The sequence below is a fragment of the Poecilia reticulata genome, chromosome 5 (assembly GCF_904066995.2).
Source record: "Poecilia reticulata chromosome 5, P_reticulata-male-v2, whole genome shotgun sequence".
NCBI lineage: Eukaryota > Metazoa > Chordata > Actinopteri > Cyprinodontiformes > Poeciliidae > Poecilia > Poecilia reticulata.
The window spans coordinates 3,296,309-3,318,439 of record NC_088834.1 but is presented as its reverse complement, the minus strand read 5'-3'; the positions used below and the strand labels follow the sequence as shown (position 1 = coordinate 3,318,439).

The window sequence follows — 22,131 nt, the reverse complement described above, 5'->3', positions numbered from 1 at the left end:
TTTTGTGAAGAAAAAACAACAAAAAACACACTTCTCCTTACAAATGGTACATATGCATCAACTGCCATTATTTATAAAAATTATTTATACTATTGCAGGCTAATATTTTATCAAATATTTGCAGTAACACTAAATGTTCCTGATTGCAAACATAGAAAACCATCTTTACCAATGCAGTTTGTGCAACAGAAGCTGACACTTTTTAAGATCAACTTGCATTGCCATTAAAACCAATCCTATTGCTTTTACTGGTTGAAGAGGACAGCAAGTGTTTTTCTTCAAAACTGTGTCAAAAATGTTTTTTTATTTTTACTGTAGCAAAAAACAAGACCAAAACAAGAAAACTGTAATTGAAAATGTGTTTATTTCAGTTTCTGTCTCCACGGTTTATGACCTGGGTCTCTCCTTCTTGCCTTTGTAAAGCGCCAGCAGAGACACGTTGGCCACTTTGACGACCTTGAAACGAACTCCAGGGATGTCTCCCACGGCATGACCCTTACGACCAAAACCGGCCACCAGAACCTCGTCGTTCTCCTGCAGAACCAGAACCACAGGGAGGATGTTAGAGACGACAGAACTCAACAACAAACATATTAAAAATAAATCCACGCATTTAAAAGCTTCCACTTAGGAATGGGAAATAAAAATGTGAAAATTTTGTCAAACTGCCGATTGAAGCCGTTTACCTCGATGAAGTTGAGACAACCGTCATTGGGGACGAAGGCCGTGATCTTCTTGCCGTTCTTGATGAGCTGGACTCTCACGCACTTCCTGATGGCAGAGTTGGGCTGCTTGGCCTCGACACCACTGCACAAAAACACAGAAATCTAATCAGCTGCAAAGCAAATGAACCAGAGCACAAGCAGGGACCATCTTTATTTTTAATTATTCATAAGGCAAATTGATAGTTTTCTGTACTTTCCAGAGCTCTTATTATACGAAGCATCAGGTACAGTTTAATTTCCTGTGTGACAGCAACATTTACCTCCTGGGGAATGAAACAAGTTAATCTCGCCTGGCTGTACTCACACTTTCTCCAGGACGATGCCCTTGGCGTGAGAGGCTCCTCCGAAGGGGTTGGCCTTCAGGGCCGTCCCCAGGTGAGCCTTCTTGTACTGCTTGTCATGCCATTTCTGCTCACGCCGGTGATTGCGGAGCTTCCTGGCGGTACGCAGACCACGACACTTTCCTAAAGAGAAACATATGTTGCATTACTTTGCTTTCATCTGTTCTGTCATTATCCGACTCATTCACAACCATCAACATCATGCATCCATCTTTTATTGCCCATCAGCACTACTCTAAAACTTGAGGATGACTAATTTACTTGTGTATTATAAACAAACCAAGCTGTTATTGTTTTTAAATACCAATAATATCCCAATTGACAAAAAAAATAGTACATTTGATATGGAATACATGCTTTCTCAAGTCCCAACCTTTATTAAAAAATACACTTAAGTAGCCAGAATACAAATTTATATTATCACCACAATTTTTTAAGTTGTTTAAAAATTGTCAATGTTTGTGATTTTGGGTTAAATTTTCATGTTTTAATGCAATTACCCCAGGCTTTTGTTTCTAACAGCAGTGCTACATTATTTAAGTAATTCATTATGCCAATTTGTATTTTTGACACAAATATGGTGGATTAAATATTTTGCAACACTATCTACTGCTTTGGACAGTAAAATTTCCAAATAGTTTTTGGAAATTTTAGCAGCATTAAGACCTCAAGTCAGGTCACTAGTCCTAGATCAGAGGAACACACATTACGAGTCAAAGAAAATGTTTATATCTACATGAATCTCACAAAATAGCATCAATATATTAAAAACTACAAGTATTACTGAATAGAGAAAGCAGTTTTTACAGAGAACTACAACATGGAAACCATACTAACAACGGATATCTCCAAAATATTAACTTTCCAGAAACGATCCATTTAAAAGCTTTTGATGTTATCTGGTTAGTCTACATAATCATACGCTAGTTTCAGCCTGTTAGTAATATTAACGTCAACAATTAAGCAGCATTAAGATCGAATTGCCGACCAGCAACTAGTAGCATAGCCACATTATGGCCGCTCCACGTTGCGGAGAGACGCCGCAGTATAAACCTCTTTTTTCTCGTTCCCTTTAGCATTTTACTGAACTAAACACACAAGAAACACCTCAGAAGACGTTCTCATAAAACGTCGATATGAAAAATTTGTATAACCGAGACATAAATTGAGTATTTTTAATGAAAACTGAGCCTTACCCATGATTGCAGAAGCGAGTCAGGGATTGGAAAGGAAGAACCCAGCATGCACCGCGGCAATGTGTAGTCGGAGGACCCCATCTGCGTGCGACTGCAGAGTGCCTGAGTAAAATTAAGTCGTTTCAGAAATTTTAAAATGATGTTTTATTTACCCCTTAAAAGATGTCATGATATTTTGTGCAATTTTTCTTTAAAGCTCTTGTTGAAATAAATAAGTATAGTTAATAAACCAGAGGATATTTGTTTTTAAAATATTTTGTAGTCGTAGATAGACTATGTCATTCTCCAGAGGGGGACCTAAAAATTATAAATATTATTTTATTAAATTAATTAATGAAATTTTTTGTGGATTATTAGCAACCCATTTTTGTATTTTTCCAGTAGGTGGCGTTATGTGTTTGGCAGGCGTAATGAAGTATCAGCGCATTTAATCAATAATCACTTGCTAAATACTAAATACTTTTTTTAAGTTGGAAACTTTATTCAAACAGCTATCATAGCTACATTTACAAGGAAATGTCTTTTAAAAGTATTTTTGAATTGGACTGATACATGTCAGCATATGTAAATATTTTTAGTGGGAAAAACAGAATAGAATAGGAATAGAATATAATGATATTGATATATGATGGGCATTTTACAAATATGGTCATATGGTCTTTAATTTTTCTGCCACCTCTTCTTTACAGTCACATCTCACTTGAAGTAATATTTAACCCTCAAATAGCCACGATTACACTGGTCACAGATTATGATGGCTAGAATAATTAGTGACCTTACTGTACAGGCCTGTAATTAATGCTAGCGCTTAAAACAAAATTAAAAACTAAAATTTAATTATTATTTAATTTACTGGTGATGATTTTCCGACGTGGAAGTTGCTGTCCTCAGTAATGTATCTGCTGGGATAAAACTGACCAAATGTGGAAACCATAACTGTTTAACCAGAGGTGGGACTCCCTCCACCTGCCCTGGCCTCTCCTGATTGGCTGACTCCTGAGTCCATCACCGGGGCTTACAGGCGATGGGCTGATTTAAGTAGATTAGGTTGTGCTGGGATGGAAAGGGAATGTTTACTGGCATCACTCTCTGGTCAGAACAGCAATGGCTTCTCTGTGGAAACATTTCTGCATCCTCGTCCTTCATCTGCATTCATCTTCCTCATTCCTCCAGCGACCTGCCAGCAGGTACGTCAGGAAGAAACAAACCAACACTGAGGCTCAGGCTCTCTAAACCTCAATAGTCTCTGATCTTTGACTCTTGGCACCTTCACTTATGGATTTGCTGGTCTGTTTCTCGGCTCTGATTTGATGTGTTTTAACTTCGTTTAAAGCATGTTTTTATTTCTACTTTATTTGAGATAAAATAGGGAGTCGTGTAATCTTTAAATACCACATGGTAGCCATGGTTTCAACATCCAGCTGGTAATGAGCAACATTTCCATCTTTTGTTGGTTAAGTTTTGAGTTTTGGTTACATTTTTGAAAGCATTAATCAGCTTCTCCATAAAACTGAATGTTCCTATGTATAAAGAAAAAATGTCACTGAACTAATGTTTATTAATATAATCTGATAATTAACAAACACAACAGTTTCATAAACAGTTCAAATTGATTCTGAAATCCTCTAAATCAGCTCAAAATGGATGTTCTGAAAACCTTGTCTTTAGTTTACCTGACTATTATTTTATAAACTATAAAGTTTAATTTAATTATTGCATAATAACTTACATCCATTCTTTATTTGTAGCATGTTTTTCTGTTGTGAGAACAGCAATAAATCCTGCGGAGGACAGCATCTAATATTTAAGGGAAATGTTTATTTATAATGTTTGAACTGTTCAGAATTTTGACATTTGAAACAATATTTAGTTAGATATTTAGTGCCAAATCGTCACAGAAGCAGGTTATCGGCAACCATTGAAATCTTGTGTTTATTATTCTGTAATAATCTTTCTGCTTTGAAAACTTTTTGACGCTTGAAGCTTTTTTCCGTGTATTAATAAGATATTTCTTCAGTCAGCGAACACGTAAACTTCAAAATGTTGTGCTTTCTACTTTGTTTGTTGATGTTTTCTCACATTTACCCAGACAGAGCAGATCTGACCTTTCACCCCCAAAAACTGATTTTCTTCAGTTACTTTGAAAATCAATTTCAGACTCAGTTTATTGCATCACAGAATCTCCTAAAATAATCCTGCAGTCAAAGTCTTGCCTCAACACAAATCAGTTTATCTATTTTATTTGTTATAAATTCAGAAAAACTTACTTTGAAAAAATAATTCATGATTAGTTGATTTTAAAAGCTGATTTATATGTTGAAACGAATGAAAACTTGCCTTTCATGCAACAGAATGATAAAATGTTTGGAACTGTAATTCAACCTGAGTTTTATTATTAATAAGTGTTTGTTTGTTTGTTGTCTAATTTCCTAAGTGAATCTAAAAAACAACAGAATGATGAATAAAACAGAGAAAAGTTAAGATTTATAAGAACTATTCAGAATCTCTTATTTAATTAAATACTAGGGAAAATAAATGAGCTTTGAAATGATTCTCACTAAATGCTCAGATTTGTTTCTTTGCTACATTTGTCTGATATCTGCGTGACGTTCCTGCATCGTTCTGCTCGTTTTTCTCTTCAAACCTTCATCAGCGTCATTTGGTGGCATTTTGTTTATGTGCAGTTCAGCTCCAGAGCTTTGCAGGTGCAGACAAGCGACCCAATAGGCCGAACGGTGCATTCATTTGAATTTCACAATGATAAAATAGTAAAAAACAATATATCTGTTTCTAATTTTAAAGGCTTTCTGCTGTCGAAGAGAGATTTGTTTGGAAAACTGACCATAAACTGACACAGAAACGGTAAAATCAAACAATATGCTGCTTTGTTTCAGCCTCCTTTAACTTTTTCTACATCATTTATTTTCATTATATTTTTCATAATTATTTTTTGTTTCTGTTTTCACCTTTGGGGGTTGGACTCCACTGATCTCAGGTGAACAGAGACCCTGATCCTGTGTGCATCATCCTGCATCGGCTCTCACTGACACATATTTGATCCTGTTTCTTCTTTAATCCTCTTTGTTCCTCCTGCCTCTTAGCCGCCTGCTTCCTTTTCACCAACAGGCCTATAAGCTCATTTCTGTTTGACTCGCCGTCTTTGTCCACATTTGGGTCATCTGACCCACTTTACTGACAAAACCAGCGACCCAAAGATTAACGCAAGAATACATGTGACATCGTGATGTTTTAAACTGACCGACTTTAGTTTTATGGCTGGAAACGACTAGAACAGGATGGAAGAAAAAGCTTTTAAAATCATTCAAACACAGGCAGAGGAGGGCAGTAAAAATGTACTTTTAGGAAAATTTCTACTAGGTTATGCTTTTTAATTTTACTTCAGTAATTTCATTATGAAGTGTCTCTACTTTGAGTAAAATTTCTTCACACTGAATGAAAAACAAACCAGAAATTGACCCGACACAGACACACACCTGCAGTTTTTGTTAAAGTTTCATCAGTTTTTTATTGAGAAAAACTGATTTGGAAACTTTTCCTTTTGCCTGATTTTGTTATTTTTTTGTTACTTATTTGAATTATTGTCATTTTGGTCCTTAATATACTAAAGTTTCCACCTAACTTTATATTTTGGTTCCTATGATGATGTAATTTTTAAATATTAAATGATTAATAATTAGATCTGCTAATCAGTACTTGAGTTAGACTTTTTACCAAATACTATTTTACTATTAAGTAATTTCTTGGATGGATCCTTTGGTGCTACTCTTACTGGAGTATTTATCTCCTCTGCCTCCTCTGATTAAATAAAAAGAAAAAGTTAAGTTATTGTACAAGCACATTTTAACACACAAATAGCTAAAATATGAAGAAACTGAGCTTATCATATAAACTTTGGGTTTTTTGAAAATAAAAATTTGCTCCCCTTTGATTCTGCTTCTGGGAATAAATGTTAAAAAGCGTTTTTAGTTTTTAGTTGTACGACGTTTTAAGTTTAACCAGGTTAATTAAACATGTTTGCATGTAACAGATTGTGTTTTGGTCTGATGAAACCAGGATGAAAACGTCGCTTTATGTCTGCTGACGTGAACACAAGCAGATGCTTCATAGATGTTACTTTAAGGATTAAGACGACAGGAAATCCCCCACTGGAAGAGAGCCACTTTCTTTCTGCATAATCTGCAGAAACCCATTAATTGCATCATTATATAATCGCTGCAGTCCCTCAATCTGCTGGCCGCTGCCCTGATGCACCACACAAGATCACATAAATCTTGTTTTGGTTGCAGGGATTTGGTCAATCAGCCTGGATTTGACCGCTCTATTGTCTGTCTATTTTTCTGACTAAGATGCATAATTCATCCGTTCATCCTCTGAGAATATAAATTACATTTATTGCTGCATGCAGTTGGACAGATGGGGGAACTGATTAACTGAAGCCATCTTAATATTGGAACAGAGATTATTGGTTATTGCTGTTTGTATCTGGATGTTAGAGTCGGATCTTGGAGTAAAGTTTAAATGGGATCCAGTTTCAACTTGATAAATCAGTTTTACACAAACCATCAAAGAAATTGTTTAGTTTTGCAACTTTTACTACATTCTACATGGATTTTGAGGTTGACCATTGACTTTCCATGTTGTGATTCTGATGTCCATTTAATTCTTTATTAGTTTATACAGAGAAACTCCTGGTGTATCTATTCTTATTCTGCTTAACAACCCAGAATATGAACATTTAGTTTATTACCTCATTCAGCACAGAACAGGAATTAGAACAAACTTAAAATTCAGAGAAAGTATTTATCTTTTCTATTGGTTCATCTAGAGAAACTACTCATTACCTTAGATCAGTGGTCCCCAAACAACGGCCCGCGGGCCGAATCCGGCCCGCCGCCACATTTGGTCCAGCCCCTTGAACAATACCAGAGAGCATTCAGATTTTTTTCATATATTGGTTTTTCCGGTTTATATGTGGATTTTTCTTCAACCACCAGGGGGCTCTTGAGCAGGAAGTGTGTCCTGTAAACTGTGTGTTTTGTTTTGCATGGCGCATTGCTGCCATCTGTTGGACTTTTAGGGAACTGCTTGACTTTTATGTTATTTAATCAGTACGGTTGTTTGCTAGCGGTAGAACAGATGATATAGACCTGATATAGACTCATTAGATTCCTCCATTTGGTGATGCAAACTTTAGTTTCACTATAAAATTAAAATTTTGAGTGTGTTATGTATTTATATTTAATTTTAACTTTTTAAATAAAATACATATTAACAAACAGATGTGGGTAAAGCACCCAGAAACTGAGGTGACAGTAGAGCTACTTAAATATATTTTTACTCAAGTAAAAGTAAAAAATGCAGCATAGTAAAAATATTCCTAAAAGTATTTTTTCCAAAACAGTTTCTCAAGAAAACGTACTTGAGTAGATTCTAACCAACTCTGCTGCGTTTCACCTTTTCCAATGGGAAACACGTCTGACATGCCAGAGACTGTATAAGACACTATATCAGCCGAAGAGTTATAACGTGCCAAAAAATGTAAATAATAATTATAAACTAGTTAGTTTTGGGTCATCAGACCTGCAGCATCAATCATTTCATCAGAACCTGAAGGAGATTTCTTCATCTGATCAGCAGAGAGGAGGATGTGTTTAAACTAAAGTTATTATTTTTGGCGTGTTGCTGGAAAAACGTTGATGCTGCTTGAATCACTGATCTCAGACTCAGATTGTGCCGGTTTGAAAGAGAGGAAACTAAAAGATTAATCAGATCTCCTGTTTCGAGTTAAGCTGATTTCAGTATTAGATTCTGGTCCATTATGTTCTACTTTAGGCATTTGTTTGGAAAGTGGGTCAGAGCCGCTCCACTCTGCAGCAGCAGCACATCTTTCCTGATCAGCAAGTGTTGCTTTTAACCCAGCGGGTCACCAGCCGGGTCACTGGGCCCACATGCTCTCTTCACGGGTTAAACTGGAGGCACTTTGCAAATATCACTTTTCTTTTACCAAATCTGCTTCATAGAAGAATCCACCGCCCGTCTCTAACTGTCTTTATTATTATGGATTTCTGTGAGGTCACTTAGAGTAAAAAACAAAAACAACACGATTTCCTGCAATGTCCTGAGAGATTTTCAAACAGAAAGAAAGCAGAACAAGGAGCAGGACCATCAGGATTGTCTTTCTTTTCAAAAACTATGAAAGCTGTAATCGCTCCATTTCTTTTTTCTTATCGCTGAATCATTCAACTTTACTGCGGTTCTTCTGGGTTATTTTCTGACCTCCTGGGTGAAAAACAAAGTCTGTAAAGGGTGTAAATACTTTTCTACAGCACTGTGTTCACAGACTCGTGTAATAAATTAAAATATTATGCAAAAGTCAGTTTATTTCAGAAACTTTATCACTAAATAAACATTAGATGAAGGTTTTAATTCTCTTAATTGGATGATTTTCAGCTTAAAGTCATTTAAAACAAGACAATATAAAATCATAGTATATTAAATCAGACCAATATAAAAGTACTTGGCTAAAATACTTTTATCAAAACAGTGCAGGTTTGATAAAAAAATATGTTTAATACCAGCTTTAAGGTTATAAATTTACAAAACGTGCCTTGAATCTGACAAATAAACTTCATCAAATCTAATTTACAGAATAAATTAGAATATTCAATCAAATGAATATGTAGATAATTTTTACAAAACTATTTACTTTTTTATTTTTATTTTTTCTAACTAAACTGCTAATTGGAGGCAGGTCGTTATACATTTTAGTAAAATTGACTAATTTTACACAAAAGAATTATCCAATTTTAATTAAAATTAATAAAATTAAAAATAATTGGATTAGATAACAATATGAATATGTAGATAATTTTTACAAAACTATTTACTTTTTTATTGTTTTTTCTCTAACTAAACTGCTAATTGGAGGCAGGTCGTTACACATTTTAGTAAAATTGACTAATTTTGTCAAGCGTTTAAAAGAGTTATCATTCCATTTAATATTTGCTGATTCATTTTAACCAGAAACATTAAGATTAAAGACAAATCTCAGTGTAAAACACTGTAATTAGATGAAGTCAAAGTGTTTATTAGAACTCATTATATTATGCAGAAATCATAATGAAACGTTGTTGGTAATTCTTTATCTAACTTCTGTTTGCAGCTCAGCATCTGTAATCAGAGGTAAGTTATGAAGTTATTCATCTGAACATTTTAAACAGAATCAAATGAAGAAAGGTGTAAATCTGAAACGTGCAGCAATTTTATTAAGACATGTTTTTGTCAACTAATGTAATAATATGAATGTGATGTTGTCAGAACTGCAAAAATAAACTAAATAAATAAAACATATAAGGGTAGAATAAATGTGTGAACAAAGGAGAACATATTTTTATGTTAAATACATAAAGTTCTTTGTGAAATCTGAATAATTTTTAATTTTTTCTTATCTAGATGAAGGAAGCAAAACGACGATGAGGAATGAAGAAAACTTGTTTTTCACCGGGGAACCGGAGGTGAGTTTAACAGCAACAATCAGTTCAGGTTGATTAAAAGACGCCAATTAACACCATGTGTCATCATAATGTATTTATAAAAAAGAAAAAAGTCAAATTAATGCAGTAATAAAAAAATCAGACGAGGGTAAAGAAGCCAAGTAAAAGTAGCACAACTTCAGTAAACTTATATTTAAGTAAAAATAAAAAGTATCAGTCCGAGAAATTACTCAAGAGTAAAAAAGTATTTGATAAAAAGTTAACTCTAGTACTGAGTAACTGATCAAATGATCAATCATTTAATATTTAAAAATTTCATCGTCTGATGGATCAAAATATAAAGTTAAGTGAAAATTTTAGTATTTTAGGGATCAGAATGACAATAAGTCATATAAACAGAAAAAGTTAAATCAGACAAAACATTTTTTCCAAATCAGTTTCTTTCAATAAAAAATTATGAAACCTTAATAAAAACTGCAGGTCTGTGACTGGAGGATTTCAGGTAAAAACATTTTGTTTTCCATTCAGCGGGTAGAAAATCCAGACATTTTACTCAAGTAAGAGTAGAAATACTTTAGAATAAATTTACTCAGAGTAATAAAAAAATACTTTTTTTCTAAAAAGTTACTCAAGTAAATGTAACTGAGTAAATGTAAGTAGTTACTATCCGACTCTGTTTTCTGCAGAAACCTCGGGCTTCACAGAGAAAGTTGCTCCAAACAGCAGGAGCTGCTGTTCCTTTCTCTCCTCTAAAGGTGACTGACATAATAATAAAATAGTAATAAAATTGTCTCCTCACAGTTTTCTAATGTTCTTGTTGTTTTCCTGCTGCAGGTGCTGTCCAACGGAGAGCCGTGTATTTTGTTCCAGGCCAGGAAACTTTCTCTGCGCTTTGAGAAGCAGAGACCCGTGGACCTGACAGAGCTCACCTTCTCTCCCCAGAAGCTTGTCGACACGAGGGAGTCGCTCTGCCAGCAGGACAGAGCCGCGTACGTTCACAAATCTGGAGCAAACACACCAGGACAACATCATGTCAGACACTCTGGGCAAAAAACAATGTTAATAACAGTCTAAAGCAGTGGTTCCCAAACTTTTCCTCCTGCTCCCCCTTAGTGGTTTTCAAACATTTTCTGGGGCCCCCTATGGATTACAAATGGCTGTCTGATTGAACGAGGCGTGTGAGGGGGTACGAGGGGTGGAGGAGGGGAAGAGAGGATTCTTAGAGACTCCCTGTCTGTAAGAATGGGGGGGGGGGCTCGACTTTTTGGGGGGCAAAATAAATGTATGTAGCTGAACATAGACAACAACATCGATAGCCTACAGGCTACTTGTTAAGCTTAAGGTGCTGTATTGATATTAGCTAGTCATCTTTTAGCTAACATTACCTGCATCCAGCAGCTTTACTCAACTCAGTCGGTTAGTTTGGGGAAAAACTGTGAAAAGTTCTTTGCGTTTTGCTGGTTTGCTGCCATGATTCTAACACACCTGTGTAGCTCCGTACAGCAGCAGCAGGTCTCCTTCACGGCCACACAGGTGTAAACCCAGCGTCGTAGCGCTCATGTTGCGTTTAAAGGGGGCTCGGAAAAACAGGTTACCACATGTTAACAACGGATTAAACAGTTTTAACTCCTGATAAAATTGACAGGACACAGATATGGGAAGTGTGGAAGCCTCTACTGTATCAAATTGACAGGAATAACAGAGAGTTGGCCATTCTAAGGTAAAAACAAAGCCCATACAGCGTTCATGTTTTGTTTTTTTTCATCCAGACGGCTTCCCTGCAATGGCACGGCACCCCCCCTAGGGGGCGCCCCCCACAGTTTGGGAACCTCTGGTCTAAAGGATAGCTGAAAGTCAAAACTAAATCAAGTTTATTTGTACAACACATTTCAGTGCTTTACATCATAAAAATATCATACAGATTTCAGAAACCAGGAAGAAACATTCATCAAATCATCAATAAACATCAAATATGTTGCAGTGATTATGGACTGAAAGCAGCTCTAAATAAACGGGTTTTATCCTTTATTTAAGGGAACTCACTGTAAAAATGGCATTTTTGTAAAAAAAAATAAAAACAGATCTGATCATGTTTTTTCCTTTAACTCCTTGTATCTGTGTGTCTTCTTCAGGCTGGTCATGAGGTTTGGAGATGTGGAGGATTTGAGAGGCTTATCAATCAGGTTAGTCTGTCTGATAATCAACACTAAATAATAACCTATTATTAGTTTTGAACTGCTGTTGAAATCTGATGTTAAAAACCACACAATGACAAATCATTTCAAAACTTCCTCCATCTTTAATGTGACATATATCACATTTGCAACATGTACTTTTTTTAGCTAACGTCACAGTTTGCAGAAATGTTACAAAGGATCTTACAGTAAAAATCAGTCAGTCAGTAGAAGAATAATTCAACGGTATTGTACATATAATGTGGTAAACACATATAATAATGTAGTGACATCTCAGAAACTCCTTTAGTTACGGACGGCTGCATCCTGGGTGCACAAAGCAGCGTGATCACAGATCCTTCCTCTCAACAGCCATAGACTTTATAACTATCGCTGCTCACAACAAACTCCATAAGTTGTTTACATTTATGATATTGTTTACACAGGTTTCTACTTTCTTGTTTTTTCAACAATATATAATGAGCACGGTTTGTGTATTTGCAGCCTTTCATTTTGCTGCAGTTACACCTTCATCTCACAGCTGAGTGAGAATAAAGGATCTTTCTGTCTATTCTATTCTGCAACAGACATTTCTGTGCATAAAATATAAAAATGATACAATTGAATCCTGCAGGATTGATAGAGGCTCTGAGAAAGAACTTCTCTTCATCTCAATATTTCATCAGAATATGCGCACAAAAGAAATAATTCATTTTCTTTTCTCCTCTTTTTATGTATAATGTAGTCATAAATCCACTAATTAAGCACTAAGTAATGCTTCCAATGAGAAATGACTGATTTGGACCTATAGATCAGTGATTTGATTGGCAAAGAGCTGTCATGTCCATACTCAGCCACCAGAGGGCGAAGTTTATGCAGCTGTATTAGATTGCATTATTTTGTACGAATAGTAGATTTATGTCCGTTTGCAGCCTCCAGGTTCCTGCTTTCTGCAGCTCAGTGGCTTTCAATAAGATAAAATTTGTATTTTTTAAATAAAATCCCCTTCCTTTGCTTTCTATATAGGAAGTCTTGCTGCTCTCCCTGTTTCCAATGAGTGTTGCAGTAAAACAAACGATGAGGTTTGTTTTGTCTGAATATCTTTTTTTCTCCAGATTTCAGCTCTCCAACACATTTTACGAGTCCTCGGGTCAGTGGTGGTTCTCCGTGGACCGGGTCTCTGTTTCATACAACACTTCGGAGGAGGTTGTCTTCAACGCCACGGATGTTTACGCTCCGGCCTCCTCCTCCTACCGCTGCCTCCATGTCAGCAGTCTGCAGAGATACAGCGGTCTGTTACTGCCGAGCACTGAGCATGCGCAGCGCTGGGCCATCACCTTCATCGACTTCCAGGTACCAAATAATGTATGGGGCCCCTGAACCCGCCCCGCCTCCATCCATCTGCTGGAGGGCAAAAAGCTTTTGGTTGAAGGTGATTATCAGTGGTTAGCTGTTTAACTAGCAACACAACGTGCTAAATCTTTAATGTACCCCTGATATGCAAAAATACGGAAGCGCATTGCTATCATGCAGGGGGAAAAAAAAATTCGAGCGCTATCACGTTATAACGTGATAGTATCTTGTTATAACGTGTTACGTATCTTGTTAAAACTTGATACTATCTTGTATAAACGTGTTACGTATCTTGTTAAAACGTGATAGTATCTTGTATAAACGTGATAATTTTACGTCCAGGAAGTGGCGATATTATGCTAGGCTATTCCAGTGGCTAACAGTAATTCAAAGCTTTATTTATTATTTATTTTGGAGAGAGGAAGTCTTTTATTTTGAAGAATGCTTAACAGGATCTAGTTTTGTCTTTTGCCACTATCTAGCCTTCTGTTGATTTCGGTTCCTTGGTTACGAACAGCCGTTGCCATTGTTCAGCAAGTGTACTGTTAAAAAAAAGAAATCTGAGCAGAAAATGTTCAGCAAATACATCTGAGCCTCCGTTATAATCGCTCTTTAGCCATTTCCAGAATCAGAAGCTGCAATCGGAAGCCAACTTCAGCTCCGATCCAACCAGTCAGGAACGCCGCCATAGCTAGAGAACCGAATTGACGTTTCCTTCTGTGCAGGCCGTTCTATTTAGGATCCTGCTCAGAGTAGCATGCTATTAATGGTTTTAACCACAATGCAAAGCAGCATCCGTATCGTGTAGACCGAACATGAAGGGAAACCTGACCGATTCCTGTTAGCCACTGTAATAGCCTAGCATAATATCGCCACTTCCTGGACGTAAAATTATCACGTTTTAACAAGATACGTATCACGTTTTAACAAGATACGTATCACGTTATAACGTGATAGCGCTCGAAAAAAAAAAATTTCTGCGTGATAGCAATGCGCTTCCGTACAAAAGAAAAAGGGACGCAGGGCTTTGCTACTAATTGCCAACATTATGACAACTATAACAAGATCAGAAAAAAGTTTTAATAAAGAAAAAAACATGGAGGGGAAGGGAAGTAGATCAATAATTCTTGCTTGACTTTGACAACCCCTAACATGTAGATGTGGTGTATGTTAAAAAAAATTTAAAAGGCGACTCAAACACCAACTCTGACAGATCATCAGTAGAGCAGGCTAATTGACAGATCTGACAGATCCTCAGTAGAGCTAGCTAATTAGCTTCAACTAGCTAATTAGCTAGTTGAAGCTAATTAGCTTCAACTAGCTATGTTAGCTTAGCTAATAGCAGCCGTAGCTAATTTACCACAGCGATCACTTATTAATAATCGCAAAGATAAACATCAAGCCTAAACACTTAAAACTGTAACAGACTGAATGTTCTGTTCTTTGAGTGGGAAATGTTTGAGTGTTTTTTGGTGACGAATTATTGTCAGTTACCATGGCAACGAGTCTGGGCGTAATGTAGCCGTCAGAGAAGAGCGGGGAGGAAATGTAGCTTTGAGTTGTTCTTTAATGGTTTTTCTGTTGTTTTCCCCTTTGCCGTGGCCCACAGCCCTAAAATACATCTCCAGGTTTTATTTTGTTAATGAAATTGTTCTACCGCGGAAGCGCGGCTATGAACGGCAAGAAAAATCGTCCTTTTGCCCTCCAGCACAAAATTCCCGGATGTAAACAATAACCTGCAAAGGGTCCATCATATGTCTGTTGAACTCAATTAAATCTACTTTAATAAATGGGTATTGATATGTTTAGATCCAGGCATTCAACATCAGTGGAGGGAGGTTTTCTCCTGCGAGCGACTGCACCACTGTCCTGACCCCGGCCATCCTGATGGGCCTCATCACCTCCCTGATCCTGCTGCTGGTTCTGGCCTACGCCCTGCACATGGTGGTCCACCTGAAGCACATCGAGCACGACGACGACCAAAAGCCTGACATCTACTTCCCTCAGAGCCCGGAGCAGCTGGACCACTGCTGTGAAGAAAGCTCCACGGAGAAGAACGTGATGTAGGACAAAAAGAACGTTCCTGAAACGGACAGAGCTGTGATTACCCATGGAGTAATGTGCTTTCTGCTCAGGATTTCATTTTTAAGGAAATCATTTTATTAATTATCTTTGTAACATATTTAATAAAAATATTCATGAGAAAAAACATGTCTCCTTTTTAAATTTGTTTTTCCAAGTGTTAGTTACAACAACTAATTGTTTAGGTTTCACTTTAACAATAGAAAACAGTATGTTGGAGTTTCTGTCTGCATTTTGTGGTGCCTCTCCAGATACTTCTGTTTCCCGCATACAACTCAAAAGCATTAATGTGAAACCAGCTGGTTATTGTACATATTAGGCTGGTGCTTTTTGATCTGAGCAGAGATGAATGTCTATGACAACCTGTACTTTGGAATGACAAACATATCAGTTATGTGTGAGGCAGCATGTCTAACAGGTTTAAGCTCCGCCCCCAAACCTGTTCTACCTGAACTAAAGCAGGAAGCAGTTTGTGATCGCTGTTTCCTGCAGAGAGACTCCCAGACGATCAGATTCACCTTCAGACCAAACTAGCAGCTTCCTCTGAGTGAGTCCAGCTGCAGGAGAGAAAAGTGGAAACCTCCAACTCTGCTGCTTCAAGCTGCTCACACTGAAGGTGAGTTGGACCAAAAACACTCAGAGACACTTTGAGGGAAGTTAGTAGAGGAGGGAGGGAGCCGAGACTGACTGGACCTTCTGTGTTTTCAGTTTCACTCAGAGACAAAATGGCTTCCAGCTTAGAGGAGGATTTCTGCTGTTCGGTCTGTCAGGAAGTCTTTAAGGATCCGGTTGTTCTGTCATGTAGCCACAGCTTCTGTAAGGAATGTCTGAAGAGCTGGTGGAGAGAGAAACCAGCAAGAGAGTGTCCAGTTTGTAAGAGGAGATCATCTAAGGCTGATCCACCTTTAAATCTGGTTCTGAAGAACCTGTGTGAGTCTTTCTTACAGCAGAGAGATCAGAGAGTTTCAGAGGATCTCTGCTCTCTGCACTCTGAGAAACTCAAACTCTTCTGTCTGGACCATCAAGAACCAATTTGCTCCATATGCAGAGATTCAAAAAGACACACCAACCACAGATTCAGACCCATCGATGAAGCTGCTCAGCAACACAAGAAGAAACTTCAGAAAACTCTGAAGCCTTTAAAGAAGAATCTGGATCTCAAGAAGGAAGTTAAAGAGGAGTTTGATCAGACAGCAGAACACCTGAAGGTCCAGGCCCGACACACAGAGAGGCAGATTAAGGAGCAGTTCAAGAAGCTTCATCAGTTTCTAGCAGAGGAAGAGGAGGCCAGGCTGGCTGCACTGAGGGAGGAAGAGGAGCAGAAGAGAGGGATGATGAAGGAGAAGATGGAGGCTCTGAGCAGAGAGATAGCAGCTCTTTCAGACACAGTCAGAGCCACAGAGGAGGAGCTGAGAGCTGCAGACGTCTCATTCCTGCACAACTACAAGGCTGCAGTGGAAAGAGTCCAGCGCTGCCCCCTGCTGGAGGATCCACAGCTGCCCTCAGGAGCTCTGATAGACCAGGCCAAACATCTGGGCAACCTGGCCTTCAACATCTGGAGCAACATGAAGGACATGGTGACCTACACTCCTCTGGTTCTGGACCCAAACACGGCTCATCCAGGACTCCACCTGTCTGAAGATCTGACCAGTTTGACTTTAGGAAGGAAACAGCAGCTTCCTGATAATCCAGAGAGATTTGATTACTATTGTTCTGTGTTGAGCTCTGAGGGTTTTAACTCAGGGATCCACAGCTGGGATGTTGATGTTGGAGACAGTGAAATCTGGGCGCTTGGTGTGATAGCAGAGTCTGTTCAGAGGAAGGGAGACCTTCAGTCTGGATGTATGGCCATATGGTTCTGTGAAAATGAAAACTATGCCTGGTCTCCAGCACCAACTCTCCAATTTCTCTTAGTCCAGAAGAAGATCCAGAGGATCAGAGTGAATATGGACTGGGACAGAGGAAAGCTGTCGTTCTCTGATCTGGATACTAACACACATATACACACCTTCACACACACCTTCACTGACAAGATGCTTCCATACTTCTGCGCTCTGGGTCAAGCAAAAATCTTACCGATGAAGATCTCAGTGATCAAACAGCAGCTCCGACAAACTGATCTCAGTGTTTCTTGGTGTAAAACCTTTGTTAACACAATTGCTTAATTTTACTTACTTGGATTTAATACTTTAACTGAAACTCTGAGACTTGGGTTCAGTTCTTCACCCCTTCATGTTTTTCATGATACTAGACTCATAAACTTTATTTCTGAGTTAATATTCACAGATAACATCTGGATCCATTGGGTTTAAGTTGTTAGAAATTATTTCTGGAAATATGCGTCTCCTTTTCTCTCATGATGAGTCGGGTTCTGCAGAATCCAGACCTGAATGTTGAATGTTTGTGATTTTATATTAAATCTGGATTATGACTCCTCAACAACATAAAGGACAATGGTGAAGTTTGAGCTTTTCCTCAGAAATCATTCTGAATGTAAACTTCTGGGCTTGAAGATATTTACATGTATAAATCTCTTACAGATTCTTTCATTATTGTGACATTTAGCAAATAGGAATCATTTTGGTGATTCTAAACTAAAACAACAGAAGTTTAGTCTGATTTAATGTGGATATGTCTTTTTATTGGGGTGTATGTAAACGTCTGGGTGAATATGGATCTTGGAGCTATGAGATTATGAGAAATACACGTTATCTAAAATAATGTATGCTTCAAGTAAACATGGAAGTTTGTGTTTCTTAACAAAGATGTATCTAGAAATTGAAATAAAGCAACAAATTCCCTCTACGGATGTAAAAATATAACTTATGACTTACAATCACATACAACGGTAAAGTGGTGAAACCCTCAAATAATCAATAAATCACAAATAAAAGCTGTTTTGTTCTCATAAACCAGGAGAAGTTTCTTCAAGTCTGATCTGTCAGTTTTAAACAAACGTTTCTTTTCCAGTGGAGGTGCTGATCCGGGTCGGTTTCAGCAGTGATGTCTGTTTGTTTCAGGAAATGGACGCCCAACATTCTTCATAGAGCGAAACCGGCCATCAACTCCAGGCTCCAACTAGAACAAGCAGGAAAGAAAGAAGCTATTTGTTCTGCAAAACTTCCCAGAGCAGCGATCTTCAGTACTCATCTAACATGAATATTCTGAGTGCAGTGTCCTGATGGACAACACTCACTGAATGGTTCCCTGTTCAGTCTGGGGTGAGACGGGGGGCATCATCTCCCCCATCCTCTTCCTGCTTACAATAGACTGGATCACATTTTGGATCCCAAAGGATTTCCAGCCGTCTTTAAGATCCAAAATGAATTCGTTAGCCTCTTTAGTTCTGACCATATCTGATAGGATTGTGGTCATTCATTACATTCATGCAGAGGAAGTGTTTGACGAGTCCTCCACTGAAACTGGTCCATAGACTTTGTCCTGATTGGGTTGAGGAGGTTCTGACTTCTGCAGATGGATCATCTCCCGTTTAATGGGCATTAAAAGGTTCTGTAGGTTTATCTTCAACCCTTCTGTTTGGTTCTTGATTAATATTCTGTTCCTCTGAGTTTATTTTAGACGATGCAGTGGATGCTCCTACCACCACATCATGTTAGTATGAATTTTTTCTTTATATTAGTTACAGCCAATAGTATGTTTAGGTCAGTTATTTTATTTAGACATATATTTTCTAATGGGTGCAGACTTTAGTTAATGTCTGTCTGAACGGTTTACTTACACTTGTTTTTTGTCGCTGATACAAACCAGCTGGAGGAGGAAACCTGGAACAAACCATTTGTTTTTCTGGGGGAGACTTTGTTGTTTCAAGATTATTTTAATTAGTTAATTTTGTCACTTAAACATTCACTTATTATTGTTTGTGCCAAGTTAAAGTTAGTTTTTCTTTGTTTGTTTCATAGGATGCTTTAGTTAGTTTTGTATTTGTTCTTATGTCTCCCTCATGTGGTAGATTTAGGTTACTCCACCTCTATTTTAACAGCCTTGTTCTTTGTTTGCAGGTCAGTTTTGTTGGTCTTCAGTTAGATTTCAGTTAACCTCAGTGAGTTTCGGCCCAAATTTGTTACTTATCCTTTGACTTATTCTTGTATTGAATCTTTATGCTTTAACTATTTTTTGAAAGTATTAAATGGAAACTTTTCTACTTTTTGAACAGCTTTTGTCCTCTTTTGAGTCTGGTCCCTTGCAGATGAACTGAGTAAAAAACAGCACATCTGGACTAATAGTGATCATGAACAAGCTTCTTTGAAAGCTGAGTTTGTCTAATTAATCCCGAATGATGTTCATGTTTACATATTTTAGTCAGAACCAACAACTGCAGCACTGATTATGGTTCACTCTACTGTCTTTGTTTCAGAGATCTGGCCTCTGCTCTGATCTATGCAGAGAAAAAAAAACTGTTAGTGAGTTTTACAGCATCTCAAAGATTGAATTCTGGACTTTGAATTGAAACACGCCTCAGTTGGAGCTGAATTAAAGCAGCTTAAATTAAATGAAACAAACTGATATTCAAACATCCAGACTGATGAACAGAGGAAAACTCTGAGAGGTTTTCATATTTAGATGAGGAACATCTCAGCAGATTTATCAGGAACAGGAAGAAGCTGACAAACCAACCTTACATCCTGGTACTTCAGATCCCGGCACCGCAGCCTTCATGGTGAAGTTTTGGACTCCAGCTTTGCTTCATGAATCCAGAAGTTTCTGCTTCTTTGCTTCAGTTTCAGATCTTTGAAGATGATGATCTGCTGCCTGCTGACGCTCCTGAGCCAACCTGCAGCACATTTATTAACTTAATAACAGAGTTTTCATGCTGTCCCTCTCCATTATGGGTAACTCCTGGTACTCCAGCCTTAAGCCACAATCCAAAAACACAACTGTTGTGTTAGCTGGTCTCTAAATTGTCCCTGGAAATGAGTGTATTCATGATTGTTTGATGGTGGATTTTGCCTCTCAACCTGTCGAGAAAAGTTGAGCTCATCCCACTTCCCCATGCTTTAGATTTTAGCTTAATAAAAACGATGAATAAAGTTACCTTAAAATTAATTACACAGGTGACATCAAGACCCAACAGTAGAGTCAGACTGTAATAAAATTAATCTGGTTGTGTGTATTGTTATTGTGTCCTGCAGACTTTGCTTATATTCTTCTTTTTTCTATCTGATCATAAAAAATCATAGTCAGGCAGAAAGAGAGTCATGGGACAGGAAGAGCAGATTTCCTGGAGAAAGAGGAAGTAAGTTTCCAGCTTGCATCAGTATAAAAATAGTTCAGACCATTCCTTATTTCAAAGCATTAAAGGTTTAAAGAATAAAATCTAAAAATTTTGAGTAATTGGATAAAACCAGAGTAAAATACTTACATTAATAATAATAACTTATAATTGGGCCAATAATTAATATTGGTTTAACCAGTGGTTGATGTTGGTTTGATTATAAGAATATTTAAACTTACTCTTACACTTGTGGAAATACTTAAAGGTGAAACAAGTAACTGTAACATGGTATCAAATAATTAGAATAATGGATTATTCCTGGTTTCTTTTCAGAAGTGTCTGTAAAAACTCACATTATGATTATAATAAGAGTAACTAATAAGTTATGGTTATTATAACATTATAAATGAATGCTAATTCAGAGAAACTAAAAGGTTATAAATGTGATTTTGACATTGAACTGGAAATGGTGTAAAATGTGTAACTGTAATTAAAGGTCACTGATGTTGTGTTGGAGGTAGATGGTAAGTGAAAAGTCAGGGGAAAAGAAGAACTGATAGGAGAGCGGAGATGACCAAGGCCTTATTGCTAAACTTTAACTTTCCTAAGAAAAGGTTGGGCAAGAAACAGAGGTAGGAGGAACTGTTGAGCAACTCGGGGACATTAGAACAGACATCAGGTCATGAGGTCTCCAGGGTGATGGATATGAGATCATCTGTCCAAGCAGTCAGGCAATGAGAGGCACAGCAACGAAGCTAGCCAATGCAAACACACCAAAAGGTGGATAAACCCTTTATAAGGTGGGTGCAACAGAGGAATCTTTGGTTGGATCCTTCAGGCAGCTTCGAGCCAAGACGGAGATGGACAAAGAACTCTGCAGCTGAAGAAGAGCCGGGGCCACAGAGCCGGAGACTGTTCTGCACATGGGCACCAACCTGTTAGCCCCGCAACATGTGGCTTCAAATCGCACTTCTCTCAACAGCTGGGTTTAGACCCCCAAAGACAAAGACCAAGGCAAAGATGAAGATAAAGATAAAGGAAGAGAACAAAGGCAAAGAGGAAGAACTGGTGTGTTCCTTCCGTGGGACCAGAAAGATCGTGAGACGAGAAGAAGGGAGCTACAGAGCTGCAAGACAAGAAGCTGAGGACCGCTACGCGCATGAGGAAGTCACCCTGAGGCCAGAGACCTGCCGCTCTAAGTCAGTACTCTTCCTGTACTGGGAACCTCCTGCTGCTGCAACACCTTCTTCATCATCAGGCCAGTTCTGGGGTTCAAAATGCCAAACTCCATCCGTCTCTCTCAAAGTTTCCCTTTTTCAGTTCTCAGTGTCAGCATCAGGGAGAGATAGGCTAGATTATTGATTTTACTTATTTGATTATTTCTGCTACTGAATGAAGCTGTACTGACCCTTGCAAAATTGCCTTACTAATAAAATAATTAGCATTAAGAAAATCTAAAAGATGTTGTGGACATTCAATTAATGAGTCACCTTAAAGTTCTTTGATGGTCATA

General features: G+C 37.8%; 3 protein-coding genes across 4 annotated transcripts; 2 read left to right on the top strand and 1 right to left on the bottom strand.

Annotated features, from left to right (window-relative positions):
- Positions 1-345: 345 nt before the first annotated feature.
- Positions 346-2,364, bottom strand: rps23 (ribosomal protein S23). Its single transcript, XM_008408354.2, has 4 exons — positions 2,263-2,364; positions 1,030-1,189; positions 687-807; positions 346-534 (listed from the first exon to the last, which is right to left on the bottom strand). The coding sequence occupies exons 1-4, from the start codon at positions 2,264-2,266 to the stop codon at positions 388-390; spliced, it is 432 nt and encodes a 143-aa protein (XP_008406576.1). The 5' UTR covers positions 2,267-2,364; the 3' UTR covers positions 346-387.
- Positions 2,365-3,133: 769 nt separating this feature from the next.
- LOC103464332 (V-type proton ATPase subunit S1-like) lies at positions 3,134-15,812 on the top strand. Of its 2 annotated transcripts, XM_008408355.3 has the most exons (9): positions 3,134-3,449; positions 5,065-5,124; positions 9,446-9,465; positions 9,736-9,797; positions 10,463-10,531; positions 10,611-10,765; positions 11,909-11,959; positions 13,066-13,303; positions 15,113-15,812. In XM_008408355.3, the coding sequence occupies exons 1-9, from the start codon at positions 3,367-3,369 to the stop codon at positions 15,368-15,370; spliced, it is 996 nt and encodes a 331-aa protein (XP_008406577.2). In that variant the 5' UTR covers positions 3,134-3,366; the 3' UTR covers positions 15,371-15,812. The 2 variants fall into 2 exon arrangements, with proteins under 2 accessions (XP_008406577.2, XP_008406578.2); XM_008408356.3 differs by lacking the exon at positions 5,065-5,124 and having other exon boundaries at positions 3,138-3,449; positions 15,113-15,809.
- Positions 15,813-15,841: 29 nt separating this feature from the next.
- On the top strand, positions 15,842-20,267 carry LOC103464364 (nuclear factor 7, ovary-like). Its single transcript, XM_081606795.1, has 2 exons — positions 15,842-16,001; positions 16,094-20,267. Exon 2 carries the CDS (start codon positions 16,111-16,113, stop codon positions 17,548-17,550), a length of 1,440 nt encoding a protein of 479 aa, XP_081462921.1. The 5' UTR covers positions 15,842-16,001; positions 16,094-16,110; the 3' UTR covers positions 17,551-20,267.
- The last annotated feature ends 1,864 nt before the right edge of the window (positions 20,268-22,131 follow it).

What these genes read in the sequence shown, in the direction of transcription:
- rps23 (XM_008408354.2), bottom strand. An exon ending in GGCATCGTCCTGGAGAAAGT is followed by an intron (nt 808 to 1,029) that starts GTGAGTACAGCC and finishes GTTTTTGTGCAG; the next exon opens with TGGTGTCGAGGCCAAGCAGC. An exon ending in GTTGTCTCAACTTCATCGAG is followed by an intron (nt 535 to 686) that starts GTAAACGGCTTC and finishes CTGGTTCTGCAG; the next exon opens with GAGAACGACGAGGTTCTGGT.
- LOC103464332 (XM_008408355.3), top strand. Translation starts at nt 3,367, where the DNA reads ATGGCTTCTCTGTGGAAACATTTCTGCATCCTCGTCCTTCATCTGCAT. An exon ending in CTCCAGCGACCTGCCAGCAG is followed by an intron (nt 3,450 to 5,064) that starts GTACGTCAGGAA and finishes CTAATTTTAAAG; the next exon opens with GCTTTCTGCTGTCGAAGAGA. An exon ending in CTCAGCATCTGTAATCAGAG is followed by an intron (nt 9,466 to 9,735) that starts GTAAGTTATGAA and finishes TTTCTTATCTAG; the next exon opens with ATGAAGGAAGCAAAACGACG.
- LOC103464364 (XM_081606795.1), top strand. Translation starts at nt 16,111, where the DNA reads ATGGCTTCCAGCTTAGAGGAGGATTTCTGCTGTTCGGTCTGTCAGGAA.